Source organism: Rissa tridactyla, chromosome 3 (genome assembly GCF_028500815.1).
Source record: "Rissa tridactyla isolate bRisTri1 chromosome 3, bRisTri1.patW.cur.20221130, whole genome shotgun sequence".
Taxonomy (NCBI): Eukaryota; Metazoa; Chordata; class Aves; order Charadriiformes; family Laridae; genus Rissa; species Rissa tridactyla.
In genome coordinates, this window is record NC_071468.1 from 69,171,293 (window position 1) to 69,192,353 (window position 21,061).

At 39.4% G+C, this 21,061-nt stretch overlaps 1 protein-coding gene across 2 annotated transcripts in view; it reads right to left on the bottom strand.

Annotated features, from left to right (window-relative positions):
• Positions 1-21,061, bottom strand: part of TPD52L1 (TPD52 like 1) — a 59,156-nt gene that overhangs the window by 6,603 nt on the left and 31,492 nt on the right. Inside the window, exons 4-5 of one of the 2 annotated variants that reach the window (XM_054196809.1) lie at positions 10,285-10,386; positions 563-601 (exon numbers count right to left, since the gene is read on the bottom strand). In XM_054196809.1, coding sequence (XP_054052784.1) covers positions 563-601; positions 10,285-10,386 — 141 coding nt within the window. Of the gene's footprint in view, positions 1-562; positions 602-10,238; positions 10,387-21,061 lie in introns of those variants that run through there. The other variant, XM_054196810.1, reaches the window with a different exon arrangement.

A 21,061-nucleotide genomic window follows, 5' to 3' on the forward strand; every position in this document is an offset into this window, starting at 1 on the left:
TCCCCACATGCTTGGCAGGGAGTGGGGATGTTCGTGTATTCGAAGGCTGAGGGGCTAAAAAGAAAGATGGATCCTAATTTTATTGAAAACAGTCAGAGCTTTACTTGAACAGATATCAATATTTGGCTGCAGTCAAGTAAAGCATGATTATAGCCATTAAAATATGAAAGCACTCATATAAAATCCCTCCATAGGAGCATGATCCAAAGCCTGCTGGAGTGGAAAGCATCTCTGACATTCATGGGCTTTGGATGATGTTGTAGAGACAGCAAAACAACTGAATTTCAGATTCAGTAATACCAACAACAATCAACTACCCAAATACATCTCAGAACTGCTTCATTTACTCAAAGGCTTGTACAAGAGATTAAACAGTTAATAAAATTAGAAGGAAAAAAAACCACAGATGGCCTCTCCTGCAGCCCCTATGAATAACCTAAGTGACTGAAGTGGGACTATTCATCCAACTAAAAACTGCAGGATCAGGATCAAAGTATGCAAATCCCCCCTTGTCACACTGTTGAACATCACCATAGCAAATAGAATATGGGTAGCATATTACCTCATCGCAGGCATGCTTATGGAATGGCGAATAGAGTAGCTGTGGGATGAAAACAAAAGATAAGGAAAAAACCCCTGTAAAATCCAGTTTGCAACATGATTATAACATATTTTTTAAATTTAACTTTAAACAAAATATATATATATCTTCAAGAGTGCTGGTACTCTCCCTCTCCTGATAGCAAAAGCTTGTCAAACTCACCTATGAATTCCAGCTCACTTTCAGGACTGAAGATCTTACCATGACATTCTCATGCCAACTGATCAGCAATTTAATAGGGCTCAAAAGAACGATGCAAAACAGTTCCTGGCAACATCCATTTAAATGACACAGATGTCTGCTATTTACAGAGACATGCAACACATGAGAGAGGAACAGAGAGCTACCTCTGTGTTCTGCAGTGACAGACGATAAGCTGTGTGTTGGGCGAGTACAGTGCACCTCGGGTCTGTGAACATAGAGCTGGTTCAAGGCAGGAGGTGAGTACGCAATTGCCTGCGTTTCCTGCACGTACATCGTACACAGTCCAAACACCCAGTGCCAGCCCCCAATTTGTACAGGTTCCTGCACAACAGGCTGCCTTAACAAGGGGTTTCTTCAACCAGAAAGGCAGCGCTCTCAGCTGCTGCAGTTGCTTTCCCCCTCTCTCTAGGACATTTCACCTCCACCTTCACACCTCAACACTACCAAGAGTGGAAAGCTGTTTTCCACAGCTCTCAGCCAGCTCTCCTCACCACACCTCCCTCCTCAGACTTCCCAGCAGCAAGAGTATCGGAAGGTTGGCAAGTGGAGGATGGAGCCTCGGCATCCCTCAAAGATCCCCAAATCCTCCTGCACTCCTTCAGCCCTGCACGTGGCCACTCACCCTCACCACATTCTCCCACCTGAGCCAGCAAAGCCAACTCTGCTATCATAGCGTCACCGATTCCTTGCTGCTGGGAAGCATCAAGCCTGTTCTGACTATGAATCTTTATTTGAAGTGTATGAACTGTCCGTAAGGATATTTAGATCTGAACATTATGTATGTATCCTTTCAAAAATTCATGCGTGGCTGCTTTCAGTGTTGACTGACAGCTGCAGCCTGGTCTGATTGAGAACAGTGAGAGCTTTACTTTAAGGGACACCAACATTTGGCTGCCATCAAGCAAAGCATGATTATAGCATTAAAAAATGAAAGCTCTCATATAAACAGCACATGTGTTTGTTCTAAACGATACAAATTCAGAGCAGCACTGTGTCCATATACACACAAAAGATTTTTTTTTTTTCAGATTAAAGATTCAGAAATGGGAGCAGGGGGAAGTGGGGGGGGGGGGAAGAGCTATTTGGCAAGGTGGGACAGAGAGATCTTACGTGAACTGTTTGCTGTTGTGTATAGTTTAAGGCTTCTGCTAAGACAAGAACTGACAGCAGACAATGCAAATGGTTCACGTTCAATTTTTCACATCATTTTTAAGACTTACAAAAGATTAGCCCAAACATTTCACAAGTGCAGCAAATCTTTAACAATCCTAGTTAAATTAAACAAGCATGCTTGCCATTTTAGTCTTGTAATACATGACAAATAGGCAAAAATAAGAATTTGGAAGTACTTCAGCATAGGCTGCTCCTCTTCTAATAGCAAAACATTCCAAATACGAAGGTTTAAGTAAGAAGATTACATGTGCCAAATTAAATTCGCACAGCTGAGAGATGGCATGTGACAGACAATCTGAATACTAAGTGCACATTTCACTGAGTTCATCTTTTAATTTCTTTACAGAGGTAAGGATGCAAGTTACAGGAACAGTGACAAGATCTTCTTTTACTGGGAGCTTAAAACAGTAAGCTTTTTTAAAGACACACATGCCTGTGATGGTGATTAGCGCAGAGGCAGAGAGCAGAGATCCTTCCCGACAAAGGTTGCCCAACATTGCAATTTGGTTTCACGTCAGAGTGAGACAGGAAGGTCAATCTATGCCCCATTTTGAAGTTTTCTCAGTGAAGTAAGAGGCCATGTTAGGATCACTTAGCTGAACAGAAAAATTGTTCTTGAGCTGTCCCATGCACTGGCGATGCTACAAGGCCAGAGGGACCGCAGGGGATTCAGCCCCTCTGGCGGGTGAACTGACGTAAAACCACTTATAGAATCTTCCAGCACACATAAAATTGTTTTATAATTCATCAAAATTGTTTTATCATTCATCATATACTGAAGTGTTTTACAGCATGAATAAAAGCAAGCTCTAAAGAGCCCCTTTAATCATGTTAGGAACTTGGCCTACTATTAGAAATTCCTCCAGGACTCCAGACTTCTAAAGAGTTACCGTGTACACTTCATAACTAATATACTTTTGCTTTATTGAAGAGGAGGTAATTAAATACTTTATACAATCTTCATAAAACTTTGCTGGCTGAATAGAATTTTTACTGAGCGTTTGTTGTTTATGTTCCAACTTCTGACAGAAAAAGATGGTTGAGAGAATGGGATTACATATAAATAGGTTTTCCAAAGAGCAACATTTGTGTTCATTATTTGGATTTGAGACTAATCTACTCAAGAGCAAGGCAAACACACTCTCGCCCCTTAGTCCTTTCCTCATTATACTCACCATGCTGTAAAAATGAGGCGTTACAGTATAAAAGTCACATATGTTTATATCATATTTAATGATGCTAAAAGGAAAGAGGTTACTGCATTACATTCCATAAAACAAATCCTGCCAAATAAAGAGGCAGTATTCAAGGAGAGTAATGTGTCTTACCCAATTGAATGCGATCTGTGGTGGATGCACAAGGAAAGAAAAGCAAGCGTTAAAAGTATTATGAAAATGTAACAAAAATATACATACATATCTGTAGCATGTGAAGCTGCCCGAGGAGAAAAATAAAATCATTTGCATTCAAATCTTGACACTGGAATAATTCACACTAGAACATGAATCACTTGAGATTCCTTCAAAGCAAAAATGTTCACACACTCCTTCACTACGCAGTTACTGGTTCTGTGGGTAACGAAGAACGGAAGTTTTGTCTTCTAAGGTTTGTGTTATTAGATCAGATTTAAACAATGAGGACTGTTTTTCCCACCCAAAATCCTACCTTAATCTCATTAAATAGAAAGTATAGGCAAACTGGAATTTTACATGTACATCAGCAGCAAATGTCTTTTTTCCCCTCTGGATTTCTTAATCGTCTCCCCGTAGAGAAGGGTATGGAAAACATAAGGGGCTTTTAATCCTAAAATGACATTTTCTAAAACACTATTTCCTTGTTGCAAACAATACTTGAAACACTTTGACACTGTTTTCCAGCTCACAAGAAACTTAATTAAGGCAGCAGAACTGGGAGAGGCACTCTGATATACAATATTCAAAGGTTATATTAATAAACAATATTAAGGTTCCAAAGTCGAGAAATGATGAGGCAGACAGCCTCTCCTTCATCTGTGTGTTACTGATGTAGGCTGTAATTACAGACCACTTCAAGGGAACACCTGCCTCATGCAGTGAGACAGATAGATGGTGCACACTTAATGAACATCTCTTCAATACTTATTTTTCACATCCTTTTTCAATGTGATGCATTATTTACTGAACAATATTCACACCTTGCTCTGAAGAAAAGCACTGATTTCTTCAGGGTTCTTTACAGGGCTCATCATCATGTATGCTGCTGCTTCTCAAACATTCATGGATTTATCTTCACAACACATTTCTGTCTAGACCTACTTAAGTAATACTGTTGCCATACATAGCCTCTTTGTACTACCTGCTGACTCCCAGTAACAGCCACCCCCTTCTCCATACTAATACAGATACTTGTACACCCAATCTTTGTTACTGGAAAACTGTTACTGCAGAACTCTAAAAGCCAGCACAAATGAAGGGGTGAGTGTCAGTAGAAATGAGAGAAAACAACTGCTTCACCAATCGGCAAAAGAAATGCTTATGAAATTACATTCTGAAGCAAGAAAATATTGCTATTTCCTTTATAGGGGATATCAGAGACACAAAGGTTTAAGAACGGTAGTTATGGGTATGACAGCTACAATATTTCAAGGAATTCAGCTCCCAGTGAATTCAGCAACACTTTTAAGTGCCCAGACCATTCCTAGATCACAGGAAATCCTATAAATGCACAGCTAAAGGGTGTGCAATACTCCACCACCACAAGAAACCCAAGAAGGCGCTACAGTAAAGGCACACCAAAAATCAACTCCCACGGCACTAAAGACGATTAATTATACCTGAGCCATCTCCAACAGATATTGGCCTAACCTGTTTCTAAAACGCTCCAATGAGAGAGATTTCACAGCCTTCAGAAATAACCTGTGCCCCTGTTCAGCTTTATAGGTGAATGCTTTTCCACATCTCTCGCATTAACTTACTACATCCTCCCTCTCCTTTCGTTATTCAGCCGCACTTGCCTAGCCTAAAAGCTATCTCATTCAAACACGCTGACTGGCTCTATTTTCTGAAGCTGATTTTTAATTTTTTTTAATTTTTCTCCCCATTCCTTCCAGTTCATCTGCACACTCTTCCGAAGGTGGTGCCATTGCTCTGGCCTGATTACTCCAACTAAGTCCTCATCACAGCTAAGAAGAGCAATTATCTCCCGAATCTTATAGACAACACTCCTGTAACACTTGTTGGAATTAAGCAATGATCGCATGACAGCATTGACTCCTGCTGCATTTGTGAGCCATTAGGCTAGCACTTGCTAGGCCCTTATCTGCAAAGCCACCGCCCAGTTGGCTGCTCAGTGCTTCCCATCTCTGCTTTTGTTTTTTCTCTATCTGTCAATAAACCAGGACAGCACCTTACACTTTCCTACACTGAATTTCATTTTATCATTTAAAACAAATTTGAATTCTAATCCTGCTATCTAGAGTGCTTGGATTCCCTCCCACTGCAGTCACTTGGGGCTTTTAAGTGTACACATGATGCCACCATCTAAACCTGTAATGAAAATGCTGAAGAGTAGCAGACTCAGGACAGATGTCTGCAAAATCCTGCATTATGGTGAGCTACTGAGACCTATTCTTTGAAAACCATTTTCAACTCCCTAAACTCTCTTTCTCTAGTTCACTTGCAGGAGCAAAACCAGTATGGTCAGTCTTATCAAAGTCAAGCTCTATCACATCTCCGGCCTCTCTTCCATCCCCTATGACAGGTGCCATCAGTTCAAGATAAATTGTTCTTTATAAACCCTTTTATGTTTTTGCCATCATGCTTTCTAGACATTTAGAAAATAACAGGTTAATGCAACCCCCCCAGTATCTGCTTTGTATTTCACAGAACGTCCCTTGCCCCTTTCCAGAGGGATGAAGTTTGCCTTCTTCCACCCCTCTGGAACCTCATGTGCCTTCTGTGCTGATTCCTGTCATCTCTGAGGAGCACATTCAGCTGCCACTGTTGTGCCCTCAAGCTCTGCCTCCCTGCACTATTCTGTCTCTTGCCACATGTGCCTTCCAGCTCCTGCTAGGAATGAGGCATTGTATTATCTTTATTCATCTTTAGAGCTGGCTCATCCCAGGCACTGAATTTGAAAGGGGTCTGTGCTATCATGTAATTAAAGAAAATGTACGAGACAGATGAAGGAAGGATGCATAAGCAGTATAATTGCTGACATCCTAATTTGCATGCATGCCTTTGTTAGCTTAATCTTTAAATGCATTTACTTGTGTAGTACTAATATATGTGGCAGTGTGCATGTAGTAGTGTAGTATATGTAGTTCCCTTTTTTATTTTTAAGCTAACAAAAAATCAGAAAGCCTCCTACTTGGTATCACAACTTGTTACTAAAAAGGTCGTCAGCAGGGATGAAACTCTTTGATCCACATAGACAGCTGGAGAGTAATCCAGCAGTATTGCATGAAAAGATCCAAACTTTACCAGCATTCAAAGGAGCAAGGGATAGAGACCCTCAGCTCCACATCACATCTGTGCTCTACATGACAAGAACCATGTTGAAATGTTAGCATAACCTCTACTTCTGAGAGACCCGAGCCCATGCCACTGTCCTATGAGTGATCTGGGACTCCTCTCTTCCCCTTTGCCTCCCTTCTCTATGTCAGAACATGTTAAAGGAGACAATATGAGCTGGGCGTGGAGGGGCAACAGAAAATCCTGATGGCATATCATTAATCACAGGAGCTATTAATGAAGAATCTATGATCTTAACTGTATTACTAGTGCCTGGCTTGTATCCTAAATCAAAAGTAGCTGTATACTGGTTTTATATGCATTTCTGGTATTTCTAATAACATGATGATATTAAATAGAATGCATTACAACTGTAATCAGAACTTACAAGCACCAATAATTAATACACAATTTAGAAGATGTAAAATGCTACTGACTATTCATGCACAAAATGAATTAGAGAGTTGGGACACTGGGAAGCTGTGGTGGGGATAAAAGAAGCACAGCAGCTGCACGAAAAGCACTTTGTCCCCAAAGGGTGACTTCTCTGTTCTTTAGGGGACACAGAATTTTGTAATTTTTCTTTCTTCATCTTCTTGAATTCTAGCACAGCAAAACAGCACATTCAGACACCAAAATCTGGCCTGTTGCTGATATATGATATTTTAGTAATATTTTTAGAGATAATACAAGGTGAAAATTAAGACCCTGCACCTTCAGAACAGAAATATGTGTTTCATGTGGTGCTCTGTACAGTTGATATAGCAGGCAACCTGGAAAGCAGAATTTTGTGTCACAAAGAAGGCAGGCTTCAATATTTAATGTCAGGCTGACTACGAGCACTTTCAAAATCACCACTGCCACAGGCAGGGGCAAAGGCCAAACACACCAGACTGCTGAACATACTGGGAATTATGACGATCATCTGGATTTTAGAAATCAGTTTCAAGTGTCTGCTCTGAATGAAAGCAGAACAGGGATTTGCATCTGGATGCCATTGGTGACTGTCAGCCTTAATGCCTAACCAAGAGAATTAAGCCAGAGTCCGATGTGTGTTTAAATCAGCATTATGGGAGGGGGCGGTGATAATCCATATACTAGATCACTGAAATAAAATGACTTGGATTAGCAAAAAAGCAAGCAAACAATGAAACAAAGAATGCATGCCTCCTTACAGCTTACTCCCCCAAACACGGCTGGCACTGGAGTGGGAGAGAGGAAGATTTTTAAAACCAGGTCATTTAAGTGATAAGGTTTACAGTGTGAGCCCACACAGGACTGCATCTGCACAACTTGAGCCAAGGTCCCTCAGCTTTGTTGCTGAGGTAAGCATACTGACCACTACTCCAGACTGAGGATGTTCAGCAGATGCAGAAGGCCCAAGTCATGCCATGCTTTACGTAACTACGGGATACTGGCTATACTGTGTGCTGCTTCATCATCAAGTGTCGGGAAAATTCTGGCTGAGAACTTAACTAAAACCAATAAGCGTCCACAAAAAATGGCAGTGCTGGTAGTTCATATTTTCATGAAAAATTCCCAACCAGGTTCAAAGTAATCATTTTGATCAAAAAACCAAACTTCTCAATTAATCAAAATGCTTATGGACTTAGCCCCTGCTTTCGGCCCTTGGCTAAAGGGCTAGTGAGATAAATACCGCCCATCTGCTTTCCAAGCGCTAGTAAAAAGCACGATCACCATGGGGGTGAGGGTTGGTACCGATAGCTAGGACAAAGGAATTTGGTAGCAGTCATTAATTAAGGGAAATACTAAAGGAAAAACTTGCTCTATTACAGTGAAGACATTTCTGCCCTTGCAGTTAATCTCACACATTACACAAAGCACAAACGACAGGACCTGAGAAGTACTGAATTGTTAGAGTCATGCTTCCCTCTCTGATTAGTGATCAGAGTCAGTGCTCAAGGTATTTGGACACCAACTCTTTGGTCACTGCTGTAGGATTTAAAGCATGGAAGCAGCAACAGGACCTGTTCACTGAGCAGTGGGCTTGTCTTTGTTACAGGAGGAAGTGTTAGGAAAGAACAGAAAATGAAACAGAGGATATGTTGGTGCCACATGCAGCACACGCATCTCATGCATTTCTCAAAAATACAGAACACAACTCTGAATGCAGGGAAGGCAATAAGATGAAACAAAGGTAAGAAGGCGGCTTGTGAAAGCCACTCATGCAACTGGAGCCTCAGCCTGGAAAAGCGGGAACTGAAGTGAAATATGATAAAACCACAGGAAATTGTAAGTGAAATGAGGGACAGCAGAAGGACTACACTCACTGTTTCTCATAATGGAAGAGCCAGAAGGCATCTAAAGAAAGACCAGGGAGACTCAGAAAAGGGGATGAATGAATGAACGAACAAATAAACCATGCACTTTTTTACCACGTAACTATCTGTTTATCTGGGGAGACATGAGGCGTTATGAATGTCAAAAGATCATACAAGTTAAAATAAATTAAAAAAAAAAAGATAAATTAGTGAAGTAAGCCCTTCAGAGACTTTTACATAAAAGGTCAAACCTCTGTTTTAGAAAGTTTTCAGCTCTCAGATTGCTGAATGATAAAAAAAAATGTACTAGAAAAATGTAACTGCATGCCTCCTTATTCTTATATCCTTTTCTAGGCACGTACTACCTATGGATGTTTAACTGTATTGAGTCAAACAATTCTTAGTTTATGTTCATACCCTGGTTGCAAGTCACTCACTACATTTCCATTTTAAACTGCAATTGTAAAGCAGATCATACAGTGACGAAGATTTTCCTTTTTCCAGTTTCACCTCGAAAAACAGTAGTACTTCTGTAGAGGGTTTATTAAGCTGTATGTAAAAGGCAAGTATAAAGGAGGGACTCTACAGATTTCTTAAGGTTCAGATTAAAAGTAAAAAAGTGTAAAAGTAAATTTTAGCTGCCAAGAACTATACTTCAGCCATCTGCAACAAAAACACCATATATACTTGAAATACTGTAAAATGACTCATACAGAGCTTAGGAGACGCTTACCTCAAACATTACAAAGTGACAAAAAAAGTGAGTACTCTAATAAATGAGATGCTCTAATTCTGCAGCTCAAACAATATATTGTAGACTTAACCCTTGTCCAATTATTTCATCACAAAAAAATCAAATCCTAAAACACCTGAGAAGTTCTGTAATCCTGCTATCAAGTTGAAAACTGTAGTGCTGGTTTTCGGTGTACAATTTGTTCATTTATGCTCTCATTCTGAGGAACTTTAAGACCAACACTTTTAAACATACATCAACATATAAAGTCTGACATTTAAGTTGCATTTAAGTGACAGTTCTCCTGACCTCTACTCCTGCTACTTTCGTTGTATTTTTTTATACATAGAACTGCATAACAATACTTTGCCTTTGTACATCTTGAAAAAGCTGATAAAAATCAGCCTGAAATATTTTTTTGATTTATCATTCCACAAGCACCTCCAAGGCAGGCTTGTATTCTTCAGATGATGTTGGTCTCCAGAATCCATGTATGAATAAAATTGGGTTAATAAAGATCTAACAGCATATTTTTGTTCCATTTTACTTGTACATTTCCTTGAGTTTGCAAAGTTATTCCAAAAGGACTTCAAATTGCAGGTTTTTTTTTTTTTAAACCAGAACTCAAATAATAATTATATCTTCATTCATTGTTATCCCTTCTTTTTGGTTGAAACCATGAATATTATAAAATACTCTGACTACTTGAATCTTTAAAACACTAATGCAGAAGGAAGAGCTGGCAGATGACATACTTTTTGTCCTCAAAATAAAGACCAGAGAAGCAGCAGATCCCTATACCTCATATCTCCGAACTTCTTGCTGATAGCAGTTCCTACATTGCTGATAGCTGCTGTTGCTTTTTGTCCTGCATGGCTCAGGGTCTCATGCGTTTTCTTGTAACTGGAAACAAAAAAATAAAACAGAAATAATTATAAGTATTAAAGAAAGAGAGGCTAGAATCCCCTACCATTAATTCCTTTTCCCCTTATTTCCACATCTTAAAGTCCCATCCACTGAAAGGTTAAGAAACATAATAACTGTAGCACAAAATAAATTATAAAGACACCCGCTCCTGCGCAGCTTCCTAAGTGCGGTTTAATCCTAATGTGAGCAAAACACCCTCCAGAGCAATCCTTCACTGCATCTTCTCCCCTTGCAGATAACACCCCCTGAGTGGGTCAGTGCAAGCTGTTTAAAAGTAGAATGCAGTGATTTGTTGAATACCTGTTTAATACATTTTCTGTAAATTTACATCAAATAAGCTTTCTCGTAGCAGACACTGACTTGGTAGACAAATCTGCTGTCTAAAGCACAGAAAAAAGGACATATAAACTCTCCTGTTCCATGCATATACATATTAGATACATTTAAAAGATGCACTTCAAAATCACTTATTGATATTTTGTATTAGACAAAATAAATCAAATTTGTTTCCATATGCTACGATTTTACTTTTTAAGAATTTCTTTAAAGGAAGAGTGTTTTGGGAGAGACAGAGAAAGAAAGATGAAAAAAATCTAGACAGTGAATGCATATTTTCAATAGCGCTGACTCTTTTTAGAAGTAACTTATTTCACATATAGTATACACATTCAAACACAGAAACATCTTAATTTACTGATCGGGAATATATGCTCTGACCCACATAGACCCTTCAGTACAGTCAAGTTGCATTCTCAGAGCAATCAATAAGCTTTTCTGCACAGATGCCTTTTTGCTGAGTAAACTAACTCCGAGCATGTCAGAGGCTTCCTTCCGAGTAAATTATCTGATACTCCCAGTGACGCAGACAAGCTCAGAATTAGAAGTACTGACCTAGTAACAAAAAGAGAGCACATTATAATCAGTCTTGTATCCTGCGGTGTGCATTGGCAGACAAGAACTGAAGAAACGATCATGAAAAATTCAGAAATGCAATTCCACTGGTTCTACTTCTCCTTTGAACAAAATCTGTAAGATTGCAAATGTGTACCAAAATACACTTGGAGATTAATAAAAAAATCCCACTGCCTAATTCCTGAAGCAGAGTATTTTCTTCTGAAAGTTATATGAAAGCAATATAACCTTGTGGATGCAGGAGGGGAAGTTAAGAGAAGATTAACATTTGCAATACAGCACACCGCATTTTATCTTGGGTCATTTTAGACCTAGCAGCACCTGTGGCTGAAAGTCCCCTGTTAAGGACTGTGTTTTACAAACTACAGGTTAGAAGGCAAATGCCAAGTAATGTTCTATTCTTTCAGAGTCTATCAACAATTATTTTTTTCCCCAACACAAACACTTTTGATTTTACATGCCTAAGCCACAAAATATCTTTCGAACTACTGACCTAAAAAGTTCTAAAACTGCCACGTGAAATGGCTCGTTCTATGAAGGTGCTCGTGCCTGTTTTCACTGACTTAGAAAGGCAGTCCAGGAAGCAACCAGGATACCAAACCTCTAGCAACCTGGAGTTAGAGAAACTGAATCAATCACACGCACAATGTTGAAGGACAACAAGAGCTAAGACATTGTAACAGTGACCAAAGTAGCACAAATTACAATTACAAAGGTAGGAGCACTGGTTATACCTGTTTTATTTCTTCTGCCAGAATACAAAGACCACCGAAAATATTATTTTCGCTGGGTCTACTTTTTCCTCAGCTCTGCTGTCTGCCCCGGGACACAGCAAGATTGCAATGATCTTATTTCACTGAGGCCTCATTCTCAAGCTTAACTAGTTTAATAGCTATGTCTTACTCTTGCTGTCTGTCAGTGGATATACTCTTGTATAAACTAGAGTGGGATGAGACCCTAAAATTCATATTAATGATGCTTCAGCCAAACTATGAGCATGTAGCTTTTTGATCAGTGTTGCCTATAAAAAAAAATATCAAATATTCTAATGTCTGTGGGCTAATATATACATATATGGTCATTTCTTAAAATGCTTACGTTATTGCAAACAAGTCTTTAGGCATTTTCCTAACAGAGAAGTTTCCTAAACTATTTTAAAAAAATGGAATTTTGCTAATGACAAAATGAAGTCTAAAGACTTGACTTCCAGGTCTAAAAGGTGCTTGGCAGCAGAACCTATTTATGTACAGGTTGATCGTACCTAATAAAATACTTTGCAGATATCCTTCTGAACTAATTTTTTGAAAAAGACACTTTGGAGTTCATTTTATTCACAGGCCTATTTAGCTTTATGGAAAAAACCACATCTTCATGTTTTACCTTTCTGCTGCAGGTTCTTCGCACTGTGTAAAACTGTTAACAGAACAGTCCCAAATGCCCCATACAGCAGACAGACTCAACTTTAATTGAGAAATATTAGAGTCCCCTACATATTTCTGAACACTACATTGGCCAGAACACACTTTCAGAGAACTGGCTGAAACGACACCAATTTTGACATTCCAACTAATATTGTGTTTTCCCTGTAAATCCCATAAACACATCATCCTCCCCAGTATTTCCACTAGCAAGGAAGACATGGAGACTGCATTTATGTTCCTAATGCTTTGGACGTTACATAACAGTGCAAATCCAGCTAAGACTCTTACACAACTGGTCTTTTTTCAGCACCAACTTTGGCAAAAATGCCCTTTGACATCAACCTCCCTCCTGCCCCCACAATGCTGAGGAGGAGCTTTAAGGAACAACAACAAAAAAAAACCCCAAAGGTAAAAATGCAGTGGAACGTGCAATACCTGTCAGCAGAGACAAGAAATGGTAGTTTGCATCTCAGCAGGGCTCACTAGTAGTTAGCTTAAAAATCAAGCCCCCCCCATCCCTGTCTCTCCAGCATTACGCATATCACTATGCCTTCTTCATAAATAAATTATCTTTCCACAGAGCACATTGCCTCACATTGATTATGCTCTGTATTGATATTCAGCACAGTATTTTCACTCAGTTATTTTTATCATCATAGTTGTGTCATATTTACAGCATTCATTTGATACTTTGCCAAACACTCTGGTAACAATGATCTCCAACATATTCTCTCTAACTTCTGGGAATCTTCTCAGTTTTACGTAGCATTAATAATCCAAGCCAGCAATTTTCATATCCTCATGTAACACACATCAGTCTGCAGTTTTGTTTTAATGCACTGAACAACCTACATAATTTCCAGAAACCTTTAAGAACAGAAATAAAGTTGAATATTCTAGGTAAGACGCACTAACACTTATTCATTGGAAAAAGTGCCATACGTATGGCTTAAGCCCTCCTAACACCATCAACTGCTCCAACATGCTAAGTCATCTACAATACCCGTACACCCTCACCCTTCAAGCAGCCATTGCTGGCAATCGTTGGGCAAGTACTGACCACCCAGCTCATCAGGACAGGTGAGAGCATCTCAACGGACAGTAAGCCATCGTCTGAAATAAGGTCAGTAACCCTGAACCTTCAGACAGAAATGCTCCAGCAGAAACTAACTCAGAGAATTTAGAACACAGAGATTAAAGAAATATCACTTTCCATCCAACCCACAGCGCTCACTCATATTTACACAAAACCATCATTAGGCTCTGTGCCTTTCTTACACTCATACAAAGTCACCATAACCTCCCCGAGTATAACAGCATTATGCCAGATGCCCAGTAGTAAAAGCAGAAACAGGCTACTTGATTTATGTAGTTAGAGTAGAAATGCCTTCTCTATTTTTGTGGCATCTAAACATACTCCATGGCACAGAAGAATTGCTGGTAGTGGCTAACAAGGATCATATTCCATGCTTTTCACTTAGCACTTAACAGTAAATATTTGCAATGTATTTTATAGGCAAGAAAGATTAAACAAACATGGTATGTGAATTGCTGTCACAATTGTAAACTTCTAAATAAAACTCACCTGTGTGATTTTGAACATTACCTTTTTATATGACATTCACCCAAGACTTTCGTCCATCACCTTCTCATTATAATTTGTTTTTTAAAATAGGGTATTTCTTTAACAAAAGCAATTCTTATAAAACTGATTATTAGAAGTTAGTATAAAATATACCAATATTGTAGTTATATTCTGATAATATGCCCAACACATTTAAAAGAAGCTCACATCTCCAGTACTGTCACATACGAATTAAGCAAAGTAGATTTGTAGCATATTTTGACTGCTTTTTCACTTGACAGTTTCATATACTGCATTTAGGTTGTACTATCACATGACAACCAGGTCCCACTAGCTGATTTTTACAGCCAGTGAAAGCCAATGAAAGAAGATACTGTTTCGTAAAACAGAACATGAGAAGGATATAGTGCTTCACATAGAGTATAGCCAGAGAGCAGACACACAGAGAGGCCAAAGAACTAGATGTTTAAATGACCAGCATCATCTCCAGGATAAGACAGGATAGTCATAGTGCACGCTATTTGATCGCAAGTCAGTACAGAATTGCCTTCACATGGCGGAGTTAAATCTAACCTTCCTTCATAGGTGCAGCACATGGACTGCTGACAGAAGTAAGCTAAAAAACGTAATATTCATATTTGGCATGGCAAGCTGCACATTTGACCTACTACAGTAAATTATAAAGAATTTAAATTCAGCTTTTGTAGAATTAGTACATCTGTTAATTAGTGCATCTTCATTCAGCATTGTGCCTCTCCATCAATGCTTGTTGGCAAAATTAATGCGTTTGAGAAACCCTCTTCTGTGATAAAGCTTACATAAGATACAACAAAATGCAAACAATTAACAACAAAACCATACAGTAGAGCAGAGCCTGGTAGCATAAGCCATCCCCTATGGAGCTTCCTTCTTTTTAGTTTTCAAACCATTAGTTAGCATAAAATGATGTCTCTGGATTCCATGTAAGGCATCTGGATCTCTTGAGAAATTCTGAGCTAGTCAACTATTTTTCTGTCAGTTTTCTGTGAAAAACAGGGCACAGAATTAACTAAATTATGCTCATGCTCAAATTAAATAGATGCATATATGAATGGCAGATAACATGTACATAAAACATTTGCTCACAAGTGAACTTTAAGGTTTTGTGGAGTTGTGTTTTTTTTAGTGCTGACCTGAAATTCATTCCAACTTCAAAAACAAACGACGACAGATGTACTTTTTTTAGACATTCTTCCCTTTGCCAGGTATATTAAGAATTAATTGAAACCGTGCTGGCACTTGGATGGGTACATATGCCTAAATCAGTCAAAGGAAGTACGCCCCAGGTAGTTCCTCTCCCACAGAGAGAGGAAGGGCAGAGCTGAAGGAACCGAACCTCTGCAGGTCGCAGGGGACCTGCCTGCAGCCAGAAATCCATGCATAGCACATGGAAGATGACTGTTCAGTAGGCTGGAGAGTGTCACAGGTCAGGAAAGGTGCCAGACAAAGGTGACAATATTCTGTGCTGTTCTGCACTGTAATCTTCAAAACCTTCGGAAAAATTGGGGATACAGTTGTGTGAAAAGCACTATTTGTGCAATGCAGCACAGAATAGGGGAAAACCAAGCAGTTGTGGTACCGTTGATCTCCAGGTAGAAAAGCCACAATATGTTGGCTTAAACACAGATGAGCTTAAGACATTCCAGGCTGAAACTTCACAGTTCATCACACCTTAAACTATGCCAATAACACTGTCTGTGGGCTCTGTACTGTATACTAGATCAACAAAATTATACAGATATCCCAGCCTCCCTTTTCCTTTCTTCCCTTTCCCATCCTCTCCTTTCTTCCCCTTCCTTTCTCCTCTTCCTCTCTTTCCTTCGTCTTTCTTCCTCTCCCTTTCTTTTGTTTTCCCTCCCCTTCCTTTTCCTTTCCTCCCTTCATTTCCTTTCCTTTTCCTTCATCCTCTTTCCCTTTGCTTCCTGTCTGTTCTTTCTTTTTCTTCCATTTCTCCCTTTCCTTTCCTTCTATTTCCCCATCCCCTTTCCACTGACCCCTTCCTGGATATTTTTAATTCTGATCATTTCAGAGATTCCAATTTACACTCAGGTCTCCCCCACGCTCCTTACAGTTAGATAGGGATACATAAAGATATCTATAATATATGTGTCTGTATGTTCTGGTGCACATTCATAACTACAGTGGAATTTTCCCAGAGAAACTAATACTATATTCACTGATCTGGAACAGACCACCTGACATTGCTGGGGAATTTCCATTAGATGAAGCTTCTGGTGTAAACAAGCGGACACACATCTTTTAGAAAAGGGAAAATGACAACAGGCCAAGTTAACTCCTCCAAGTCCTTTCTCCAACCTTATTTTTCATTACTCCATCCGTCCAAGTTCAAGGACAGAGATACATGTGGAAAAGGGGCTAAAAAATTGTCTTTGAAGAAGAATACTGCCTGATCTGACCCAAAGGACACAAAGTCAGTGGAAGTGAGAGGCTCCCTTTACTTTCCTATAGCACAGGCTCACATGCAGGTAATATGCTTGCTAAAGCTAACATGCCTACCTCTTCACTTACACAACTGCTACATTTACTTGCAAATTTACAGAAGAACATGTCAAAAGGTGATTACACATTGCAATGAACAGAAACACCCACATTTCTTTTACTACCACTCATAGCAAGTATGTGTGGGGGAACACGGTATACTGAATTCCTGAAAGTCACAGTAGGCCTGTGGTTGTTCACAAATTATATCTGACTTCCTGAGAAAATTATGAACTTCTGGAACACATTACTATATATTTAGAGTTATACTAATGAAGACTGCAGATACAGTAGATTGTAACTCTAAAACACATGCAGCACAGCTATTACTTTCTATTTTCTCATCACCTGGCAGAAATTTGAATTAGAAAACATTAAGTTCCCACTATTTGTGGAAACCCATACAATTGTCCTCTATCAGCAGAACTAAGCTTGCTCACATAGTTTATAACCACTAGTCAATGAGGAGATCTTCATTCTGTCTCTGGAGGAAAAGGCCAGCTCCACCTTGAATGCTCTTGTCCCAAATCTCTGGTAAGCTGCAGCAGGCTGCAGCAGGGTAGGTTTAGGCTGGACATTAGGAAAAAATTCTTCACAGAAAGAGTGGTTAGACACTGGAATAGGCTGCCCAGGGAGGTGGTGGAGTCACCATCCCTGAATGTGTTTAAGACTCGTTTAGATGTAGTTTTAGGGGATATGGCGTAAGGGAGAACTTTGTAGAGTGAAGTTGATGTTGGACTCCATGATCCCAAGGGTCTTTTCCAACCTAAATGATTCTATGATTCTAAGTATTGCATGTAAGAGCAGGGCAATATTGAAACCTTCCTAAAAAGTCTTCACAAGACAGCCACCACCTGAGAAAGCCCCAGGCACTGTCTAGAAGACATGCTGTTCAGAGCTAGCACTTACGGCTCTCTTGATTCTGGCCACTAATTCATGAGATTTTCTGTTTCTACAACACGTGACAATTTTTGTCTATGAAGGCAAAAGATTAACAGTCATTTTGAAAACAGAGCTTTGCGAGACTCCTATCCTAAATGGCAGCTTTCCACCACAGCAAAAGCTTCCCAGTGCCCTGGTTGGAATCAGTACATATATGGGCTTCAACAGATTTCACTTCATTTCACTACTACACCCCTCAAGGGGAGAATGTGTTTTCTTTAATTTTTTAGCTATTCTACTTACTTATTAGCCATAGCAGAACTGCTGCTTACAGAGGTCTGAGTGTCTGGAGTATTGGGTTTTTTTTGGGGGGTTAGTAGCAAAACCCAACCATTTTCATCTCCCTGGAAGCTATCTCTGTAATTATATTACTATTACATCCATAGGCTGAAAGGTTATCCATTTAAAACAGAGGAGGCTTACACCTTCTCACAGTTGCTAACATTTCAAGAAAGAATGACAAAGGAGCTTCTGGGAACTATTAGGCTGGAGTAAGGTTATTGGTGGACAATTTTACAGGTACAGCTCCTTAGAAACTCAGTAGTACCAAAATATCTCCCGAGAGGACAACACTATAATGTCCTACTGTTTTTTCCCCAGGGATGTACAAAAGAGCACCAACTTGAAAGCTGAGAGACAGACAAAGCTGAGCACGGTTACAATATATATGCTTAGCAAAGGTCAAGGTATCTTGTGGATCTATGTTCTTAGTGATACGTGTGAGGGATTGGTAAGGAGGATAAATGAACCCATGAAACCTCCTGAATATATAACACAATGCAATTCTGTAACTGCATTGAAGAATACTATTACTTGGGACCTTGACTGTCTGAAAAAAGTGGGGCAACAGGAGTCTCATGAAGTTGAAAGCGAAATGCAGAGTCCAGCAGCTTGGGATTAATAACCCCATGCACCAGTAGAGGCTGGGGACCAACCGGCTGGAAAGCAGCCTCACAGAAAAAGACCGGGAGTCCTGATACACCACCAGTTGAACATGAGTCAGTAATGTGCCCTCACAGCAAAGGTGGTTAACAGTATCCTGGGCTGCATTAGGAAGAGTGATTAGAGGTTGAGGGAGGTGACCCTTCCCCTCTCACTCAGCCCTGGTTAAGGCCACACCTGGAGTGCTGGGTCCTGTTCTGCACTCCCCAGTACAAGGCAGACATGGACATACAGAAGCACACCCAGCAAAGGGCCATAAAGGTGTCTAAGGGACTGGAGCATCTCTCATATGAGGAAAGGCTGGTACTGGTCAGCCTGAAGAAGAGGAGGCTCATGGGGGGGAATTCATCAATCTATAGATAACCTGATGGGAGTGCAGAAGATAGAGGCAGACTCTTCTCAGTGGTATCTAGTGAAAGCACAAGAGACAACAAGCACAAACTGAATGCAAGAAATACTTAAACAAAAGAAAAAGGTTTTTCAAAGTAAGGGTAATTGAACATTGGAAGAGGTTGCCCAAAGAGTCTGTAGCGTCTCCATCCTTGGACATATTCAAAACCTGACTGGACATAGTCCTGAGCACCCTGCTCTAGCTGACCCTGCTCTGAGGGGGAAAGTTGGACCAGGCAGTCTCCTGACATCGCTGCCAGCCTCAACTGTTCTGTGATTCTGTATAAAACTAGGTCAATCATTATGGAAGCTATCTTCTTACCTTAACGCACTATGCAGTGAAAATCTGAAGTATGGAAGGCTAGAGAGAGCTGTGTAAACTTTATTGAAGCAATAACAATCAAACACCTTTAACTAAGCAAACATATTGCATTCAGGTTACATAAAACATTTCCTTTGTAGCAAAAAGTTAATTAGAAAAGCTCAATTATGGTCTTTGTAAATATCCCTGTAAAGATATTTTTAATGATTCCTAAAGCTAAAATAAATAACCTCAAAATATGACAACATTACCCTGCTTCTAGCATCTAAATAAGAATGAATTATCTATGTTTAAAATATAAATTAAAAAACCCTGCATTGCTAGAAGCTAACTGCCTATCCACCCACCTCTATTCACTGGAAACCTGATCTTTAAAAAGGTGTGTGTGGGAAGTCATTCCAGTTGAATGCCTTACCACCATGAAAGCAAACTAAACTTGAGGCAATCATTTGCCCTCTAGTTACCAATATCCTCTATAGTAGAAACCCCTGCCTTCTTTAAGAGATTATACTAAAAATCAGTGCACAGAAAATAGCAGACAAAATGAACAAGGCACTTGGAAAATGCACTATGACTCTGGTCATCATAATAAGTCAATGACTTTCAGGTGTATTCCGTACAAGGCTGAAAAATGCAAACAACATTACAGGTTTTGTTAAGAGAAAAACAAAGCTGATTTTAAAAAAACCTTGATTTGATACAAAAAAAGGCTGCACATTTCTGTTGTTGTTGTTCTATGTCTTACTAGAGATAGTTAGAATTGCTTTTGCATACCTTAAAACATGAATTAGTGACAAGGAAACAGATTGTACAGAACTGTATTTTGAGCCTGAAATAATCTTCAATCTATGGAGGACATCAGCGCTTTGACCTCTAGCTCTAGCTTTCCTCTGTATGAAAACAATGACTTTTTTTTTTTTAAGCATAGCAATCCTTTAATGACAATTTCTGACATGTGCATGTCAAGCATGCTCAGGCTAACTCTTAAGCTACCCATAGCCAACCATTTAAAATGTGAATGCTTAAAAATAGAACCTCAAGTTTAAATTTAGTCATTCCAGGTGGCATCCATCCTGTGAGTCAGGTCATGAGTCTTAACTAGTTGTTCAGACACTTTACAGAACTGTTTCTGAGCGAAGTTCATCCTTCTGCCTCTAAGTCCACTTTAACCCTACAAATACATCCCTAAATGGAGAGTTTAAGATTATTAACAAAAAGAGGACAAGAATTTAGTGCTTAATTGTTCTCTGTGGCTTTAAAAGTTCCTCATTAAAGAAAAGTGTTTTTAACTTCCAGAAAAGCACAGAAGCTACAAAACCCAGTAAGACTGAGTTAAAGCAAAATTTGTCTACTTAAAAACATGTCTTTTTAAAATTTAAAATTACTAATTGTGGATTTAGAAGTCTAAAGAACAAGGATGTAAATATTTTGAACTTTTCTTCTTTAAAACAGGCTTTTCATCCTTACTAAATCAGAGAATCTTGGTGATTAATGCTATGCCATTGCTATTTTGGTGCAGCAACAATGAATCACCTCTATTATTTAACACATCCATTCTGAAGAATGCCGGATTACCATGATTTGTACCAGCATCAGTGT